The 21,401-nt window shown below is 38.1% G+C and overlaps 1 protein-coding gene across 1 annotated transcript in view; it reads left to right on the plus strand.

Moving 5' to 3' along the window:
- TOMM70 (translocase of outer mitochondrial membrane 70) overlaps nt 1-19,556 on the plus strand; it is a 38,901-nt gene extending 19,345 nt beyond the window's left edge. Inside the window, exons 5-12 of the mRNA XM_033211477.1 lie at nt 900-1,048; nt 4,474-4,681; nt 7,548-7,682; nt 9,056-9,163; nt 9,979-10,095; nt 13,892-13,989; nt 14,844-14,966; nt 17,296-19,556. Coding sequence (XP_033067368.1) covers nt 900-1,048; nt 4,474-4,681; nt 7,548-7,682; nt 9,056-9,163; nt 9,979-10,095; nt 13,892-13,989; nt 14,844-14,966; nt 17,296-17,449 — 1,092 coding nt within the window. The 3' untranslated portion in view covers nt 17,450-19,556. The remainder of the gene's footprint in view (nt 1-899; nt 1,049-4,473; nt 4,682-7,547; nt 7,683-9,055; nt 9,164-9,978; nt 10,096-13,891; nt 13,990-14,843; nt 14,967-17,295) is intronic.
- Nucleotides 19,557-21,401: the final 1,845 nt, after the last annotated feature.

Here is a 21,401-nt window from a genome sequence, read left to right on the forward strand (position 1 = left end):
TGTTTAAATTTCTATTTAAGCTTTTCCCCTAAAATGGTAAATGATTGCCACTATGTATTTCTTCTCAGAGTGTCTTTAGTATAAAGTACTAAAGTTAGGCATATATATCACTTGATAGATGACCATTTGACTTAAAATATTTTATTATCCTAAATTAAAACAAATTGAATCTCTCCCCAGAGAGTGCCCACAGATCAGTGTGGGTTTTCTCTTAGGTTTCCTTTTTAGTTCTCTTTGGATCCCTCATTGATCTATCCTAGATTAGATAATTTACTTACAAAGCCAATTCCTTTTTTTCTTACTTCGAATATGAAGACATTACCAAAATAACAGTAATGATATTTGTTACACATACAATGTAAAATTCTGTGTTTCCATTAAACTCTTTGGGCTGAATTGTGTAGATAAAGGATGCAAAATACATTATGAGAGCCCTTTGGGTGTGGTGGTCCCATTTCATTTAAAACTTTATAATGATAATTGTGTTTCGGGAGGAACAAAATACTCCCATAATTGTGAATTAGGTTGCTATGCCTCAAATAAATAATCAAAACAGGAAATGTGATTTCAGTATGGTTTTCAGTGGCACTTACCTGTAATAAAGATCTTTAGATGAAAGCCCAAGGTAAATGGACTTAACATTTTCAGCACCTGTGTAAGATGTGGTCTTACATCTTTGTAGAGGGAAAAGGCTCTTGTTTAAAACCTGCTTTGACCAGCTGGGACTGGCAGCTTCACCTTTTCCACTGTCTTTTGTTCTGTGGCTTGGAGCTTAATTTTAGTTATTTGAAAAATGAAAATCCAATTTTTATGACAGTTATTCTTAGTGTTCTACAATGTACCTGCTTTTTTGGTTAGTATTTCCCATTCTGATGTCTTTGAACATGACTAAATTTCAGAATCGTGAACCTCTGATGCCATCTCCACAGTTTATCAAATCTTACTTCAGTTCTTTCACGGATGATATCATTTCCCAGCCCATGCTTAAAGGAGAGAAGTCTGATGAAGATAAAGACAAGGAAGGGGAGGCTTTAGAAGTGAAAGAAAAGTAAGTATATCAAGCATAGTGTCTGCTTAGTGGTGTTCTGGTGGCTTTGAATATTCCTTAGGGCCCAGATGGGTTCTGAGCCATGTCACAACAGCAGCTCTCTATCTACAGATAGAGATAGACAGAAATATAATTTAAAATTATATAATATTATTATTATTATAAAAACACTTTTCTTTCTAGCATATGTCTGTTACTTCTCTGGTGACTCAAGGTTTTACTGCCAGGAGTCTGCCCTGCTTTTACTCAAGTTCCTGTGTGATCTTCTCAAGAGGACTCCCATTGAATCCAGTGACTGACTGTGTTTGAATAGAGGCAATAACTTGAAAATTATTGTATAGCTCAACATGCAGATGTTCTAGTGCAGGGAAGTTTTTAATTTGTAAACTGAGATACTTTTAGGGATGTCCAAAGAGTGAGTTTTTTCAAGGTTTTTTCTGCTTATCTAGGAAGATGCCTGTTTTGGAGGGCTTCCTGTTGGGGTCTGTAGAGAGCTGAAAAGTACAGGATACTATGTTTCTAGCTGGACACCTAGTGATATAATGTCGTATAAGCCATCTAGCCTGCTTTATTCCATTCATAGTTGTCAATACTTGTATTTTTCTGTCAAGGGTAGCCCTCCTCCCTGAGAGAAGGTACATTATTATTATCAACATGATATTTTGTAATGAGTTAGGAAGAAAAGGAAATACTGTTCTAGTAGCTGAGCATAACTGGGTTTTGCATCTGCAGCATATTGCAGGGTTTGAAGAAACAAATTGCTTTTGATTTTTATCTTCCAATTTTTCTACCATTGTTGGTGACCTTTTAAGAGAAGATACTATGCATAATTATACTGCAGTGTACAAATTTTAGTTCATTGATACACAATCTTTGAGAAGATTGTAGTTGGGAAGTAAATGTTTAAGATGTCATATTAGCTCTTGTGACTGTTATGCCAACAATTTCTTCTTCTGGTTAGGAAGTAGTCCTTGTCCCAGAAAAACTATAATGAATTTAATACCATTATTCTAAAAGCTTTATTGAGAGATGGTAGGATGTAGCTAGCTATCATCAGCACACTAACTGGAATTGGACCTAAGTTTTAAATGCCATTTTACTCTGAGCGTTAGCTTTATCATCCTTTAAATGGAGCTAGTAATATTTACCTTACGAAGTTATTGCGAGGTGTAGAAATCATCCTTATAAATAAGTAGCACTTATGTTCTTCAGTAAGTGACATTACTTTTAATCTGATTTAAATCATTGTTTGTGTTTTCTTTCTTTTCTCTCTTTTTTTTTTACTTGATATGGAGTCTCTTTCGCCTAGGCTGGAGTGCGGTGGTGGCACAGTCTTGGCTCACTGCAGCCTCTGTCTCCTGGGATCAAGCGATTCTCCCGCCTCAGCTTCCCTAGTATCTGGGATTACAGGCACACGCCACGATGCCAACTAATTTTTGTATTTTTAGTGGAGACGGAGTTTCACCATGTTGGCCAGACTGGTCTCGAACTCCCGACCTCAGGTGATCCGCCCACCTTGGCCTCCCAAAGTGTTGGAATTACAGGTGTGAGCCACTGCACCTGGCCTGTTTGTGTTTTCTTAGCCTGGTGACCTGAGAAACAAAACTAGAATGTATGCAACATTTGAATGTAATTACAGGAGAGGTTAGGATAGAGCTTATAAGATTTTTCACTGACATAACTTTTTTTATTTATTTTTTTAAGATACAGGGTCAGGCCAGGCATGGTGGTTCATGCCTGTAATCCCAACACTTTGAGAGGCTGAGGTGGGCAGATTGCTTGAGCCCAGGAGTTTGAGACTAGCCTGGGCAACATGGAGAAGCCCTGTCTACAGAAGACTTAACAAAAATTAGCTTGGCATGGTGGTGTCCACCTATAGTCTCAGCACTGGGGAGGCTGAGGTGGGAGGATGGGTTGAGTCCCAGTGGCAGAGGTTGAAGTGAGCTGAGATCATGCCACTGTACTCCAGTCTGGGGAACAGAGCAAGACTCTGTCTCAAAAAACAAAAAGGAGAGAGAGGGGGTCACTCAGGCTGTACTACAGTGGTGCGATCATAGCTCACTGCAGCTTCCAACTCCTGGAATCAAGCTATCCTCTCGCCTCAACCTCTTGAGTAGCTGGGACTCTAGGTGCACACCACCGTGGCTGGCTAATTTTTTTTTGTTTTTAATTATGAAGATGGGGTCTTGCCATGTTGCCCTGGCTGGTCTTGAACTCCTGGGCTCAGGTGATCCTCCCACGTCAGCCTTCCAGACTACTGGGATTACAGGCATGAGCCACCGCGTCTGGCCTGACGTAACTTTTAAGTCATTTGCCAGTTTTCTCTATACAGATATAACAACTGAAATAAGAAAATGTACTTTAATTTACAATGCCTTATGTTTGGAAGATATCTCATGTACCTCATGACACCTAGTAGAAATTTCAGTTAAAAAGATTACATCTACAAGCATCTCCATAAAAGTCATCATCTTAGAAGAATAATAAGAGATACTGTGTTCACTGCTCTTTAAAACATAGAGAAGGCTGTTTTTTAAAGTATTAATTGATGGAAGAGTCTTCCTTTAAATTCGCTTCTTTAATAAGTTCAGTTATTAATTCTAGGTCTGCTCACACCTCTTGCCTTAGCTTCTGTGACTCTAAACTCACTTATTTCCTATTTCCCTGTTTCTTCTGTTAACCATTAAACACCTGTTGAATACCGTTGATGTGCATCAGATATGAAGGTGAATAAGACAGGATCCTTACCCATATTGCATATCAGTCTCTCTTTCATTAGCTCATCTTTTCAGTATCTAAATGTCTAAGCTGAGGTATTACTCAGGACCGTGCTGCTTCCTTTTTAAAACTCCTTGTCCAAGGTTTCAAGAAAATCCCCATCTACATAAAAAATCCTAATCTGTTTAACCGCACCGCCCTTTCCCCACCCCAGCTCCATCCCACACTGGCTGATTATCTTGTTAAGGGGAAATAGACAGTTGCTTAATGTACTCAGGTGTGCTAAATATAGCATGTTTTAACATTTAATTTTTTTTCTTTCTTTTCTTTTTTTTTCTTTTCTTTGTTTTCTTTTGTTTCTTTCTTTTTTTTTGAGATGGAGTCTCGCTGTGTCACCCAGGCTGGAGTGCAGTGGCACCATCTCGGCTCACTGCAACCTCCGCCTCCCAGGTGCTCAAGCAATTCTCCTGCCTCAGCCTCCAGAGTAGCTGGGATTACAGGCACACGCCACCATGCCCAGCTAATTTTTGTATTTTTAGTAGAAACGGGTTTCACCATTTTGGCCAGGCTGGTCTTGAACGCCTGACCTCAATGATCCGCTCACCTCGGCCTCCTAAAGTGCTGAGATTACAGGCGTGAGCCACCAAACCCGGGCACATTTAATTTTTTCTTAGTAAATAATTTCCTATGTTTGTTTTTATTTTCAGTTCTGGATATTTAAAGGCCAAACAGTATATGGAAGAAGAAAACTACGATAAAATCATAAGTGAATGCTCAAAAGAAATAGATGCTGAAGGCAAATACATGGCAGAAGCATTACTACTACGAGCTACCTTCTACCTGCTTATTGGCAATGCCAATGCGGCCAAACCAGATTTAGATAAAGTCATCAGTTTGAAAGAAGCTAATGTGAAGGTACATTTAAAAATGTGTGTGAAGAAATTATTAAATAGAAGGTGATGCCTTTCATTATGTTTTGCCAGATTTTTTAAAGCATTTCAACTGCCATTCTTCGAAGGGCTGTTTTTGTTTTTGAAGAAACTGCTCTTAACAATAACGTAATTAGTGCAGTGAATCTGAAAATATAAATGTCAATGATATTTATCTTTATTTAGAAAAGAACGTTTTTTTTTCCTATAGCATCTGGTAGTTTCATCTTTGCCCTGTAACCACTGCCTACTGTATTGGACTGTATTTGGGCAGTGGTAAAAGTGATACAGCAATTCTATAGATAATGCTTTAAGTAACGTGTAATATGTAGCACCAGGTTATAAAACACTTAACACATTAATATATTCAGAAAGGTTTTATGTTACATGAAAAAAGGTTCTAAAAATAGAATGTATAAATAAGCCAAAAGTTTTGCTGTTGTACAGTTGAAATAGCCTAACATTTTCTAAGTATTCTTTTTTTTTTTTTTTTTGAGACGGAGTCTTGCTCTGTGTCCCAGGCTGGAGTGCAGTGGCGCGATCTCGGCTCACTGCAAGCTCTGTGCCCCCGCCCCCCCGGTTTCATGCCATTCTCCTGCCTCAGCCTCCCAAGTAGCTGGGATTACAGGCGCCTGCCACCACGCCCGGCTAATTTTCTTATATATTTTTTTATAGAGATGGGATTTCACCGGATCTCCTGACCTCGTGATCCGCCCGCCTTGGCCTCCCAAAGTGCTAGGATTACAGGCTTGAGCCACCGCGCCCGGCCTGAGTATTCTTAATGTGCTATATGTTATGCATTTCATAATTAAGATTCAGGGGCATCTGTTGAATTGTTACATTCTATTCAGTGTAACAAAACAGAATTTAACCACCAATTAACTATATTACTTATTAGTTTGTTAACATCTCTGACCTGTTTCCTCATTGCATTAAATGAACTCTGTGGCCTCTCTCATCTGCTATATTTGGGGGGATATAATAGTTGTTTCTATGACCTAAATATTGTTAAAAGTTTCTTTCAAAATGAGATTTTCAAATTGAAGATACCCTCATAATATTATCTTTAATATTCTGCTGATTTTCCTAATGATTATAATGGTTATATGTTATATGTTTTTGTTATAATTGTGGAGGATGTTACTATTTGTTCTATATGTATGTACTATTGCTTTGAACAAAATTTTAAAGAAACATATTGTTTTCATGATCACATGACTTTTAATGGCAAGTAGTAATGATGCCTACCATATGCCATGTACAAAAATTAACTCAAAATGGATTAGAGCCCTAAATGTAAGAGCTAAAACTATAAAACTCTTAGGATAAAATAGAGGACTAAATGTTACCTTAGATAAGCAGTAGTTTCTTAGATATGGCACCAAAATCACAAGCAACCAAAAAAAAAAAAAAAAAAAAAAAAACGATAACTTGGACGTGATCAGACTTCTGTGCTTGGCTGGGGGTGGTGGCTCATGCTTGAAAATTAGCTGGGCATGATGGCATGTGCCTGTCGTCCCAGCTACTCAGGAGGCTGAGGTCGGAGGATCACCTGAGCCTGGGAGGTCGAGTCTGTGGTGAGCCGTGATTGTGCCACTGTACTCCAGCCTGGGTGACAGAGATCCTGTCTCAAAACAACAAAACAAAACTTCTGTGTGAAAAGACACCATCAAGAAAGAGAAAACACATCACTCAACATGGGAAAAATATTCATAAATCATGTATCTGATTAGGAGCTTGTATCCAGAATAAAGAACTCTGCTAAGAGCTCAACAATAAAAAGACAACCTAAGTTAAAAATGGGCAAAGGATCTGAATAGACATTTCTCCAAAGAATATACAAATGACCAATAATAAATGACGAGATGGCGTCATTAGCCATTAGGGAAATGCAAATCAAAACCACAGTGAGATGCCACTTCACACCTCCTAGGATGGCTATAATCAAAAAGACAATAAGGCTCTAATAAAAAACATGGTGGATAATAATAAGTGTTTTTGAAGATGTGGAAAATTGGAACCCTCATACATTGCTGGTGGAAATGTATTAATACAATGGGAAAGCCCTTTTGGAAATTAGTTTGGCAGTTCCTCAAAAAGTTACCGTATGATCTAGTAATTCCACTCCTAGGTATATACCCAAGAGAATTTAGTACATTCATTAACACAAAAACTTGTACATGAGAGCTGGGTATGGAGGCTCACACCTGTAATCCCAGCACTTTGGGAACCCAGGAGTTCTAGACTACTCTGGGCAACACAGCAAAATCTCATCTCTATTTTAAAAAACTTTTTAAAAAACCTTGTATATGAATGTTCATAGCAGCATTATTTATGGTAGCCAAAAAGTGAAAGAAGCTCAAATGTTCATCAGTTGGTGAATGGATATGTACAATGGAATATTTTTCAGGCATAACAAAAAGAATGAAAAACTGATACATGCTGCAATATGGATGAACCTTGAAAACATTATGCTAACTCAAAGAAGCCAGATACAAAAGGCTATATATAATATATGATTCCACTTATATGAAACATCCAGAATATACAAATTCGTAGAAATAGAAAATAGATTGGTGGTTTCTAGGGGCTGAAGAGTGTAGGAGGTGAACGGGGATGGAGAGTGACTGCTTATTTGTATGGGATTTCTTTTAAGGGTGATGAAAATGTTCTGGAATTAGATAGTGGTAATCAGTACACAACTTAGTGAATATACTAAAAACAGCTGACATGCATACTTTAAAAGGGTGACCTTTGTGATATGTGGATGATAGAAAAAAGCTGTTATTTAAAGAAACTAGATTGGAGGAGAAAAAAGTAATGATGAACCTTTCCTCATTTGGGGTGTATAGCTTCGAGCAAATGCTCTCATCAAAAGAGGCAGCATGTACATGCAACAGCAGCAGCCTTTGCTGTCCACTCAGGATTTTAACATGGCTGCTGATATCGATCCTCAGAATGCAGATGTTTATCACCACCGAGGACAGGTAAGTCTGTTTTCTTACCTAGAGGTCTGACTTTTGGATTGAGTTATTTGATAACATTTTTGAGAATTTCTTGTATAATTTTCTTGATTTTTCTTATTATAATTTCTGATAGCTGTGAACAAAGTAGCACAGTGGTTTACAGTTTGAATTGGCCTTTGTTTGTCCTGAATATTTGTCTTTAATTTTGGTATTTACTTAGGAAAAAAGAGTAAAGGCAGGCAAAAACTGTTGGCTTACTAGTTCAAGTTTGTTTTTCTGGTGTTTCTGGTTCATAGGTTTTCAATGAGTGAAACATTAATAACATTTAGTAAGGAATCTGAGTTAATTCTAGAATCAACAGGATGATTTTTGTGAGCTTCCTGCTATATAAGGAAATAGTCTGGACTGTCCAAATAGTAAAAATAAATATATTTATCTTTTGAAGTTTTGTAACAGGCATATTAGTTTTTTAGTGGAAATATATAGAGAAGAAACAGTTTCCAATTACTGCCTCAGGTGGGGAAAACATGGCTTTATAATGGGCTTAACATGGCTTCTTAGAATGCCTTATGGTAGAAAGTGTGGGCTATGCATGATAATAACAGAAGAGCTGAAGTTCTTTCTAATGGAGAATTTTACCTAATAGGAGCATGGGTCCTGCCTGGGAAGTGCATTATTAGGCGATTTTGTTGTGCGGACATCATAGAGTGTACTTGTACAAAACTAGGTGGTATAGCCTACTATACACCTAAGCTGTATGTTGTAGCCTGTTGCTCCTAAGGTACAAACCTATATAGCGTGTTACTGTACCAAATATTATAGGCAGTTGTAACACAATGGTAAGTAACTGTGTGTCTAAAACATATCTAAACATAGAAAAGGTACAGTAAAAATGCAGTATTACAATCTTTTGGGACCACTGTTGTATATGCGGTCTGTTGATTGAAATGTAATTATGCATGACTATTTCTTTCAGAAGGGTGTTAAGTGTTGAGATAACCTCTTAAAATTCTTGACATTTTAATCTTTACTGGTAGTGTCTGAAGATTAATTTGAAAGGTAATTATCTGATGTCTAACCTGCCTTGATATTAGAATGTACAGGATGTTTCGTTTTCTAGAAGAAGGGGTTTCTTGCTTAATAGTGGTCAGAATTGCAGTGCAGAAATGGTTGGCTTGTAGTCCTTTCTAAAAGTTGGATAACATTTTTAAGTTTTGGAATCTTGCCTTTTAAATTTCAAGATTTTTAAATTCTCTTTCTAGAAAGTAATTATGTATTGAATAATTACTACATGCTCAGCATTATGCTGAGCTGTAATAATAGAGATGAGACACAGCACATACTTAACTGGTGGACCTATTTGAATTACATTTATTTACATATTTTTTTCTTAGCTGAAAATACTCCTTGATCAAGTTGAAGAAGCAGTGGCAGATTTTGATGAATGTATTAGGTTAAGACCTGAGTCTGCTCTGGCACAAGCACAGAAATGTTTTGCATTGGTAGGTACTACTATCTTTTGTATTTTCCTAAACATCACCTTTATTTTCCAGTGTCAACAGAAATCAGTATCTCATTGTCTACAAAGTCTTCTCTTTCTTTCTTTCCCAAAGGATAACTACTGAGGAAAAAAGGTGCTTATTAATACCTAGCTCTTGTATTTCTCTAGACATTTGTTTGGGTTCATCTTGATGGATGTTTGTCCCTGATTTTATATTTCGGTAAACAGAACTGGTCTCCCTGCTTCTCCACCATAAATCAATATAAAGAGCAAAAACATTTTGAGGAAATACTTTGTAAATATGACACCATGTAACTTGCTCTCTCACCCCTGTTTCATAGAACTATTTCTTAATATTCAGAAACACAAAGCTCAAAAGGCTGTGTTTTTTTTTTTAAAGTGCATTTCTAGTAAAATAAGGTACTTCCAGTTAGCTATATGGCTAGAGTTCTAAAAGAATTTTCCATTTAAAGGAAGAAATTGTGTCACAAATGTATATTATAAATGAAAAAAATGACAAAAATTTTACTAGCTTTAAAATTCATTTATTGCAAAGTTCACTTCTTACAGATTAGTATGCCCTATTCTACAATATTGAACATCTTGAAATGGTATAGTGGCCATGGAGTCGTAGTTGTACATAATGTTTGGCTGTCTGCTGCTGAGATACCTACTTGGAACCCTTTTAGATGCTGCAGATTATGTTAGCAAATTACCTGTTTTTTGGAAATATGTATGTAATTTTGTATGTTTATGTTAACATCCCATGAGTTTTTGAGTTCTTGATTTGACAGGCCTGTTTTGATTTTTTTATAGTACCGCCAGGCATATACGGGAAACAACTCTTCACAAATCCAAGCAGCTATGAGAGGTTTTGAAGAAGTCATAAAGAAATTTCCAAGGTGTGCCGAAGGCTATGCACTATATGCCCAGGTAAATGTTTTTTCAGATTTTTAAAAAATAACTGCAAACGTATGCTACATCTCAGTGTGGAAATCAGAAAACAGTGCTGTCATGGTTGCAGCTTCTTTGGAAGCAGGTGGCTTTGTTGCTGATTGATTCTCATGGCTCCTGGTTGGTCCTGAATCACCTCAGAAGAGGCTCCTTTGTTACACAGTTTGGAAATCATGGCCCTAAACTCAATATGGGGAAGCTTCAGGCAAAAATTTCTCTCCTATCCTCGTTTGGATTGGTTTTGCAAAAAGTAATTGCCTTAGGAAAAAATTACCGTATGCAATTGGTGGAGAAAATATCCACAGAAAGGCATTTCTTTCTGTTTGGTCACTGCCTTTTTATATGGCTAGGTTGTTGTAACAGTTTATTTTAATTTATCTTTGCTTTATCTAAAATTCTTGAAACTCTCTTGGTCTAGGATTGAAGGTATGGAAAGCAGGATTTATATCTGAATTGTTTTAACTTTCTTATTGTTGTCTGAAATTCTTGAAAACTTCTTAGTTTTAAATCATCCATTTAAATGAAAATGATTAGCTTCTTGTAGGTCATGGTCATACATTTTCCCCTCAAATAAATGACCTCTGAATGACTCAGTTTTCTTTCTTAAAGCTGAAAATTGGTTTTGGTATCTGCATAAACTAGCCATCTCAATACTCTATATCAGGGTACAGGTGCTTCGTGGCCTCTTAGGGATGGGGCCGCCCAGCGGGTGAGCATTGGGCAAGCATTACTACCTGAGCTCCACCTCCTGTCACTGTCAAATCAGCAGCAGCATTAGATTCTCATGCCTGGTGATCTGAGGTGGAACAGTTTCATCCCAAAACCATCCCTCCTCCTCCCACCCCCATCCATGGAAAAATTGTCTTCCACAAAACTGGTCCGTGGTGCCAGAAGTGCTGGGAAAGTGTTGGGGACTGATGCTCTATATACTTAATTTTTCTTTTTAATTACAAAAGACATGTTGGGTTTTTCTCCACAGCACAGAAATAGGAAACAATAACAAATTACCATCCCCTGGCTGTGCGTGGTGGCTCCTGCCTGCAATCCCAGCACTTTGAGAGGCTGAGGCGGGCAGATCACTTGAGCCAGGAGTTGGAGACTAGCCTGGCCAGCACAGAGAAACCCCATCTGTACTAAAAATATACACAAATTAGTTGGGTGTGGTTTGGTGCACACCTGTTATCCCAGCAACTTGGGAGGCTGAGGTAGGAGAATCACTTGAACCCAGGAGGCAGAGGTTGCAGTGAGCTGAGATTGCACCACTACACTCCAGCCTGGGCAACAGAGTGAGACTGTATTTCCAAAAAAAAAAAATATATATATGTACATATATATATATATTACCATCCCTGGTTGACCCCCCTCCTTACACCATTCTTAAGGTTGCTTATTTTGTTTCTAATTTCCTTCATGGTATCGCTAGGCAGGTTATAAGAACAATTTCACAAGGATTTTAAGGGTTTATTGAGGGTGGAACTATGAGAAAATTGGTTTGTGTTGGATCACTTCTTTAGAGGTAGGTCTTATATATAACTGCATTGAAGTGTACATTTTAATCCTATGAATGGGCACACTTGAGTTGATGCCTTATCATTAGTAACACACTGGGAAGTGACAGCAACATCTTCATCATTGTCTTGGAATTCAGAAGGGCTTTTTTGGTGCAGATTTCTCTAAGCATCTGGAAGAGCAAAGGCCGCCGAGTAGCAGCCGCTGCTGGGGCACAACTCTTCTGCAGAGCTTTACCAATAGCATATTTCCCTATCGCCGTTCTGCCTTCAAGATAGGTGTGGTGTGTATGAGCTGTCTTCTCATCAGCACTAGCGTTATTACAGTCATTTTGCACTCCGATTTCTTTTCTTTGATCTGCTTTCTAATTTTAGCTTCACTATATAGTATATGTAACTTTATATATGCATACAGTACGTGTATGTATGTGTGTGTGTGTGTGTATATACTTAGTGTAACTTTTTTGGCCCTCAAAGCTTTGGTTTAGATGCTGGCCAACTCGCAAAGTTACAACTTGAGCATAGTCTGATATCCACAGAACTGTGCCTTACATTTCAGCTGTGGGATTTGCCTTAAGATAGCTGATTATAGCTGCTTCCTTTGTTTTCAAAATAAGTATTTATTACATTATTGTTAACTGTGACAAACAATTGGGGAAAATCGTAAATGTTCAACAGAAGATTGAATTATGTTTGCAGAATTGTGGTACACTCACTTAATGGTATATTATGCAGCCATTAAAAGTTACAAATACATTAAAGTTAACAAAGCAAGATATAGCACTGCCTGTTATTAAAGGGAAAATTGTATACAAAATGAACTAAACCATGTGAAAGAAAACGAATAGGGAGGTAAATAGAGATAGATAAATATATCAGGAAGGCATCCATGCTCACAATGGCAGAAGCTATAAAAATATTTCTACTTTCTACATCTTTCTGATTTTTATTATAAAGAGGATGTGCTGACAATATTTCGTTGATATTTTTAAGAGAGATTTTAAAAATATTTCATTTAAGTTAGCTTATTTTAGGTATGAAAAGACTAAGAGCCATACAGCCAAATATAATGACTCACATAGTTCTTAAAAGTCATCTTATAAATAACCAGGGTTAACCGAATACGGGCTAGGTATTAGATAATATTAGGAAATTATTTTTGGAGATGTATTAGTTGAAGCAGTTATAGCTGCTTTTTAAAAAATCAGTACTTTCGGCCGGGCCCGGTGGCTCAAGCACTTTGGGAGGCCGAGACGGGCGGATCACGAGGTCAGGAGATCGAGACCATCCTGGCTAACACGGTGAAACCCCATCTCTACTAAAAATACAAAAACTAGCCGGGCGAAGTGGCGGGCGCCTGTAGTCCCAGCTACTCGGGAGGCTGAGGCAGGAGAATGGTGTAAACCCGGGAGGCGGAGCTTGCAGTGAGCTGAGATCCGGCCACTGCACTCCAGTCCCGGCGACAGAGCGAGACTCCGCCTCAAAAAAAAAAAAAAAAAAAAAAAAAAAATCAGTAATTTCAGAGACATACCTCTGAAGACATTTAACACATACATCTTAATTTATACCTCCAGATGAATATTGCCCTTAAGATAATTCCCTGGCTGGGTGCGGTGGCTCACTCCTGTAATCCCAAAACTTTGGGAGGCCAAGGTGGGTGGATCACCTGAGGTCAGGAGTTTGAGTCCAACCTGGCCAACATAGTGAAACCCCATCTCTATTAAAAATACAAAAATTAGGCAAGCAAGGTGTTGTGTGCCTGTAATCCCAGTTACTCAGGAGGCTGAGGCAGGGGGATCACTTGAACCCAAGAGGCGGAGGTTGCAGTGAGCAGAGATTGTGCCATTGCACCCCAGCCTGGGTGACAAGAATGAAACTCTGTCTCCAAAAAAAAAAAAAAAAAATTCCCTTGAGCTGTATTATGATAAATCATGAATAAGTGATGTGACTGTACCTATGAGAATGTGATATTAGAGCTGTCACTAAGAATGAGATTATCTGTATTGAACAGTTTACCAGAGATTATCTGCTATGGCAGGTAACCACTTGCTGAAGAAAGAGGACAGTTAAGATTTTATATTTATAGCAGTGCCACCTAAAAACTCCAACAATTAAGTTGTAAAATGTAAATCAGTCTGTATCCCCAAAACATGATAATTTTGTAATAATGAATAAATGAAGTAAATTTTTATAATGAATAATAAATACACTTTTAACTGCTTAGGCTGACAGTTACCTTAATATAACTGAAGTATCTCCTCACATAGGCATTAACAGATCAACAACAGTTTGGTAAAGCTGATGAAATGTATGATAAATGTATTGATTTGGAACCAGATAATGCCACAACATATGTTCATAAAGGGTATGTATTTTTGTGGTTGTTCCAATGAGATAATGAATTTCTTGCATAGTAATAAAATGTATTTATTTTGGCCACTGAGGAAGGGGACTGTGGTAGAGAAGTTAATTGACAAACTTCTTAATGCTCCTGGATGTCTTTTCATTCTTACAGAAATTAGTTAAGGAGGCTAGGCGCAGTGGCTCACACCTGTAATCCTAGTACTTTGGGAGGCCAAGGCGGGCGGATCACCTGAAGTTGGGAGTTCGAAACCCGCCTGGCCAACATGGTGAAACCCAGTGTCTACTAAAACTACAAAAAATTAGCCGGGTGTGGTGGCACATGCCCGATTCCCAACCACTCAGGAGGCTAAGGAGTGAGAATCACTTGAACCTGGGAGGCGGAGGTTGCAGTGAGCCAAGATTGCACCACTGCGTTCCAGCCTGGGCGGCAGAGTGAGGCTCTGTCTCAACCAAAAAAAAAAAAAAGAAAGAAATTAACGTACTATTTTTGCTCTATGTTAAGGGTTTTAATTTCAAACTGAATATCCTGTCAGCTGTTGCTTATATCAAAATAGGAAGCATACACAAGTGTTTGTGGCCTTTGTGTACTTGAATTATCCTAAGAAATTTCACTTAAATTTATATAAAGTGAAAAATAAGGGATGCAAGATAAGTTAGTAATAGAGCTTAGACCTTGAACACTTTTTATAATAAGGAACTTAGACTAGAAAACCAATATAAGTTGAGAAAAAAAACACAATTTGATGCTGTTAACTTATAAGTTCATTGAAGGTAGAAATTGAGTCATATTAATACATGTGTATTTCTACTGATACTAGGCCATAGTCATATCTGACTCTTTTTTTGCATTTGCAGTTTACTTCAACTTCAGTGGAAGCAAGATCTGGATAGAGGTTTGGAACTTATCAGCAAGGCTATTGAAATTGACAATAAATGCGATTTTGCCTATGAAACCATGGGAACTATTGAAGTACAAAGGTAACTTCTGGAGTCTGTTATTAGGAAACGTATGGCAGCTCCATAGATATTTAGCGTTTTGTTCTTGTTATATACGTGTTAAAGTCTGTTATGTTCTTTCCTTTTTATTCCTGTTGGGGGAAAAAATGCCCGTAATATGCTTAGGCAGTGACATAAGGATTGGTAGCCAAGTTGCCAGAAAATCTGGACCTTCCTACAAAGAAGCGTCCAGCCAAATAACAGGGCAAATTGCAACATCAATTCAGAGCCCCTGAATTTTCTTTAAAATCAGAGTTGGATAAGAATCTTTTTTGCAGCTCTGTCCTTAACCTCTTATTTTGTGTAAATGTTTATCCAGAATTGCTCTTAAGATCCACCATTAAAAGGTGACAACTATTTTATATATGGGATTTACTGTGTACCATCTTAATATTGGCATTGCCATTCATTTGAGTTTCCTACTCTAGGCCAAGTACTGAAATTTAGATGTTTTCTAAGTACTCTTTCAATTAATCTTCACCCCCATCTTTAATAAAGGTGGAGATTATGTGATGCCTAGTTTAACTGATGCCCAGACTGCTTAGGTTTACAAGGTTGCACAGTAAGCCAATAGAGAAGACAGGGTTTGAGCTCTGATATCACTGATGCCAAAGTCACTGATCTTGACACTATCACTTGTCAGGAAGCAGCATGAGTTTTCTTAATTCCCTATCATTCAGCCCCTCCTGTAGTCCTCTCCCTGCTCTACAGTAGGCAGAATATATATAGGCTGGTAAAAAAAAAAAAAATTGTGTTCTTTTGAACCATTCTGTATCCACAGTGGCATGTAAATACTAAGTTTTTTTTTTTTTTTTTTCCTCCTTTTTGTGAGATAGAGTCTCCAGCCCGGACTGGAGTACAGTGGTGCAATCTTGACTCTGCAACCTCTGCCTCCCGGGTTCAAGCAATTCTTGTGCCTCAGCCGCCCAAGTAGCTGGGACTACAGGAATGCACCACCATGCCCAGCTAACTTTTTGTATTTTTAGCAGAGATGGGGTTTTGCCATGTTGGCCAGGCTGGTCTCAAACTCTTGGCCTCAAGTGATTTGCCCATCTCAGCCTCCTGAAGTGCTGAGATTACAGGTGTGAGCCACCACACCCAGCCTAAATTGTTTCTTAATTGCTAATTTGTTAATGTGAATAAAATATTCTTGTACTAGAATAGTATAGGGTGGTAGTTCTTAATCTTTTTTGAGTAACGCTGTGGATTCTTCTTAGAATAATGCACACAAAAACACTTTGCTTTTAATTTAAGGCTTTCATAGATCCTGGGTTAATTAAAGACCTCTGATTTAGGGTTTGATGGAATTTTGTTCACATGTTAATTGAACTTTTAAAAAATCCATTCTGAACCTTACCTTACAATTAAATAAGTGAATTTGAATAAATGAAATCGCAGATTATCCTAGGATTTTGCAGATTTGCTTGCTCTTGGCCTAATGCCAGAACATGAACTCTTGAAAAAAGTTTTAAAAAAAAATAAGTCTATCATGTTGCCATATATTGTAATAGGGGATTAAATATAGTCACCCTAGTGGTACTTCTTACTGGCATATGTAGAGTCTAACTGGCACATATGCCGGTAAAATGTACCTTACTAACATGTATGCCAGTTAAACTATATATGCAGGTAGGTGTATATGTGTGTGTGTGTGTGTATATATATATAGTAGGGACTTAATATTCTTTGTAGGATCGCATATATATGTAGCTAATACTAGTTACTTAAAACAGTTCTTAGATAGCTGTGGATTTGACCAGAATCAGGCAGAGGCAGTAAATCTGAGTATTGTATGTAGGTATGAGTGTGCAGTACATCAGGGAACTCACATAGACTGCCTGAAGAGTAGAGGTGCATGGGGTTGGGGACGTGCTGGTAAGAGATGAAGCGGAAAGAGGGGAGTCCACATCAGTCTGTGAAGGTGAGGGCCTTGCATGTCATTAGTGTCCCAAGATTATGTTACTGCTTTCCAAAGGACTCTCATGTTATAACAGTAGAAACATGCAGAATTTAGGAACCAGACGGAATTGTGATTTTTAGATAAGCCAATTAATTTCCGTAGTCTCACTGTTCTTATCAGTAAACACAGAATACAAGAGATATAATGTAAGCACATAATATTTGTAATAGTAGTTAACATTCATTGAGTGCTTTCAATGTGGTAGGTACTCTTGTTTATTATAAAAGAAGCATTTTACCAGAATCATAGTAGAAACTTAGTGGTCAGACTTCATGTAGCATCACTTACAACCTTCATTGAATATTGTGAAGTGCTTGTTGAATCTGAGACTTAAAAATTTTGTTCTTTTAGAGGAAACATGGAGAAAGCCATTGACATGTTCAACAAAGCTATTAACCTGGCCAAATCGGAAATGGAGATGGCCCATCTGTATTCACTTTGCGATGCCGCCCATGCCCAGACAGAAGTTGCAAAGAAATACGGATTAAAACCACCAACATTATAAAATAGGGGGAAAGCAGACTGACCCTCTTTTTAAAAGTTTACCCCTCTTCAACTGAACCCTAAAGACACTGTCATGAACTGTGTTGAATGGTGGAAATTAGTATTTCTGTTTGTGGTGTTGTTACTTGTTACATCTGTTTCATGTCTAGGTGTTGTGGGTGTGGCTGTTGAAGGAAGTTTGCAGTCTTGCAGCTTTTATTCCCTGTGCAACAAAAGATTAGAACATGTTAAAGGGATATTTAAATAAAGTTGCAAAGAGTACAAGTGATAATTGGCCATGCAAATAAAAACTGATTTGTTGATTTTTTTTTTTTAATGGGGGTTGGGAGTTGATTATGTTCTGGATGATTTCGTCTTTATATATATGTGTGAATAATGTATTTTACAGCATGTTGATTTTTAAATTAACAGTAAATGCTGTAAAATAGATTTATATTCAATTAACCGCTTTCAGTTGATTTTTTGAAAGAAACAGGTTCAATGGGGGGATTAAAGTAAAATTGAGAGACCCTTTAAACCATTGTCAGCATGCACAATGCCTCTGATTCTGCAGAGTTTTAGAAACTTGGTGGCACTTATTAATCCTCTTGGCCCCTTTCCACTCTAATGGATAATGTACATTCTTCTTAAAGTCCACAACAGCATATTTTCTTACAGCAAATTATGCAGATGCAAAATATTCTGATTGATATATGTGCTGGAAGGCTGAGTATTGATGGGGGAGTGGACCAGACAAAGAGGTAAGATGAAACAGAAGTGTGTTTATAATTGTCTGTAACTATTTTCTATAATAATTAGTACTATTTAATGATGTGCTTTTAAAAGTGTAGGATAGAGGGTACAGTGGCACTGTATATACTATTTATAGTCTCAGCTACTTGGGAGGCTGAGGCAAGAGGCTTGAGACCAGAAGCTCGAGGCTGTAATGTGCCATGATTGCACCTGCGAATAGCCACTGCACTCCACCCTGGGCAATATAGTGAGACCCCATGTCTTTAAAAATTTTAGAACTTTTTAAAAATCAAAGTGCAGATTGCTTGTATGTATAACCCAAATAAAGGTAGAGTAAGTGTGATATATGGGAGTATTGAAATAGCTTAAAATTTCTAGTGAAGAAAATGTGGCTAAAGGGTCAAAAAGGATGTAAGACTTGGAGCCAGAGCATAGTATTTCCTGAAATAACAAGTTTAGTGCTTTAACTATGGCTACATGTGCTTAAGGAATTTTGAGCCACTTATTTTTGAAGATGCTGAGGACATGTAGAGTGCTTTTTTTGTAGTGAGCGAACCTTGATCTCTAAGGACTAACTACCCACCCAGGTCCAGGTCTTCACTAGGGATACTGACAGCAGTGTTTTATCTTTACTCTGCCCCCTTACTTAAAAATCACTTTAAGATTTATTTCGAATTTCCACTTTTATAGACCATCCTTGTGCTTATATGCTAGATTGTTCTGGTGAGGGAAGGGTTGTGTTCTTCAGCGGTCTTTTGTTTTGAAATACTCAGGATGGGGAGAGGTTTATTTAAGAACGAATTATAATTATGGTTTACACTGTTGGGAGTAAAGGAGCATTTTTACACCCCTTAAGGGTGCTTAATTCTGTTGAAACCAAAAAGATTTGTCTACAAATGCTATCTTTTAAAGAAACTATTAGAAATGACTCCCTTTCAAAGTCAATCTTTGGAAAATATTGGGGAGACCACTAATTAGTTGGTGCAGTTAATATAATTCAAGATGATTTGGATGATGGAAAGTTTGAGACCTCTGCATTTTGCTTTTAAATTATGCACCTTCTGATAGGCCCCGAATACAGAAATGTTCTACATCTCTGAATGATCTCTGACTTTAAAAAAGTTTTTATTTGCATGGCTGTATTTACATTAACACCGACATTTTCTTCTACTCTTCTCCCTTCTTTCACCTTGGGGTTGGGTAGGGAAACACAAAGGAAACTGAAGCATGTGCCATTCTATACTGTCATTCCAAATTTTCATGGAGTATTGCCTATTGTGAAAATATTTGAAACTGCACTGAAAGCTGCATCTGTCTGTATCTTTCTTTTGTAAATGACCTCACATGTAAATTCACCAAATAAATATTACATTCAAGCTCTTCTATCTGTTCTTTAAATAGAAAGATAGGTAGTTCAGGCCGGGCGCGGTGGCTCACGCCTGTAATCCCAGCACTTTGGCAGGCTGAGGTGGGCGGATCACAAGGTCAGGAGATCAAGACCATCCTGACTAACACAGTGAAATCCCATCTCTACTAAAAATACAAAAAATAGCCCGGTGTGATGGAGGGCGCCTGTGGTCCCAGCTACTCAGGAGGCTGAGGCAGAAGAATTGCTTGAACCTGGGAGGCGGAGGTTGCAGTGAGCCGAGATCGCGCCACTGCACTCCAGCCTGGGTGACAGAGTGAGACTCTGTCTCAAAAAAAAAAAAAAAAAAAAAAGGTAGTTTATTCATTTATTATGCTATTGGGTAAATTCACAGTGAATCTCTTGTCAACTCAAAATAACTTTGAAAATAGGAATATCTGGAAATGTTAGTATATGAAGCAGAATAAGTTTGTTGGTATGAATGGTGGAGTTTTCTCGAGAGCATCCACCCCTCCTACTGTGAACCAAGGCTCCACAGAGAGCTGGTAGAGCCGACTCACTTCTTCATTCTTTGCCTCTACCTTACCCATACATGCACAGCAGCCTGGAAGGTTGCCAATCAGACATGGACCCTGCGGATAAGTTTATTTCGAATCTGGTTTCACCAGTGGGATTGATCATAGTTGTCAACCACGTGGAGTCTCTCAGAAAGCATACCTGAAATAATCCTCGAAAATTGTGGTATAAGTAGAGAATACATCCCAAAACAATAAAAAGCAACTTTGGCTGTAGAACAATTCAAACAGAACTTTCTGCCCTCTGGGAACTCAAATTGCAGTTTAAATAGCAGTTTGGACCTGTAGAAGTCAACTAATTGTTACCGTAAGACTATAAACAGAGGGACAACATAATCTCACCAAACCAGGAAACTTATGAGTACAGAATAATAATTACCCAAGACTGTCCTGTATGGGATTTGTATTTATAAGGAAATAACTTAGGAGTTGTTGTGGGGATACGGGTTATAATTAGTCCTATTCCCATCTTCTGCTAAATTGATTTGTGAACAAAGTGACAAAATTTTAATTTACTTGCAAGCTTTACCATGCTGATCGGACGAGTAATGATTCCCCAAAAGATAGCCACATCCTTATCCCTGCAACGTGTGAATGTTACTTTAGTTGGCAAAAAATGGGCTTTGCAGATGTGATGAAGGGTCTTGAGAAGGGGAGATTATCTTGCATGATCTGGTGACCTTAAAATGCAGTCACAAATGTCTACATAAGAGGAAAGTTTCAGACAGAAGAGGAAGTGGCAGTGTTGCCACAGAGGCAGAGCCTAGAGTGATGTGGCCACAAGCCAAATAATGTTGGCAACTACCAGAAACTGGAAAAGGCAAGAAACGGATCCTGCCCTAGAGCAGAGCACAGCTCTACCAACACCTTCATTTTGGCCCCATGAATTTGGACTCCAAAAGTGGAAGATAATAACTTTTTCAGCCACTAAATTTGTGATAGTTTATTACATCAGCCATAGATAGGAATATTCCTTTGGCTATTGTGTACAAGCCGATAAATGGTATAAAGGAATTCCTTTGAGTATGCTAAAGTAGAATGACTCCTGGGTCAGACAATAGACTTAATTACTTAGAACATAGCATGCAACATGAGCTTGAGCCCCAGATCCCATGGGAGCGACACGGGGCGATCTAGGTGGATACTGCACATGCAGTGGGTTTGCGCCACAGCCCAAATCTAATGAGGCCACAAGCAAACTGACCTGGGTTTTGCATCAGAGGGAAACACTTTTTATTGTATTGGATAGTAAACAAACCTGTCCTATGCTCCAGAGGAAG

The sequence above is a fragment of the Trachypithecus francoisi genome, unplaced genomic scaffold (genome assembly GCF_009764315.1).
Source record: "Trachypithecus francoisi isolate TF-2019V2 unplaced genomic scaffold, Tfra_2.0 Lachesis_group0, whole genome shotgun sequence".
NCBI classification, from domain to species: Eukaryota; Metazoa; Chordata; class Mammalia; order Primates; family Cercopithecidae; genus Trachypithecus; species Trachypithecus francoisi.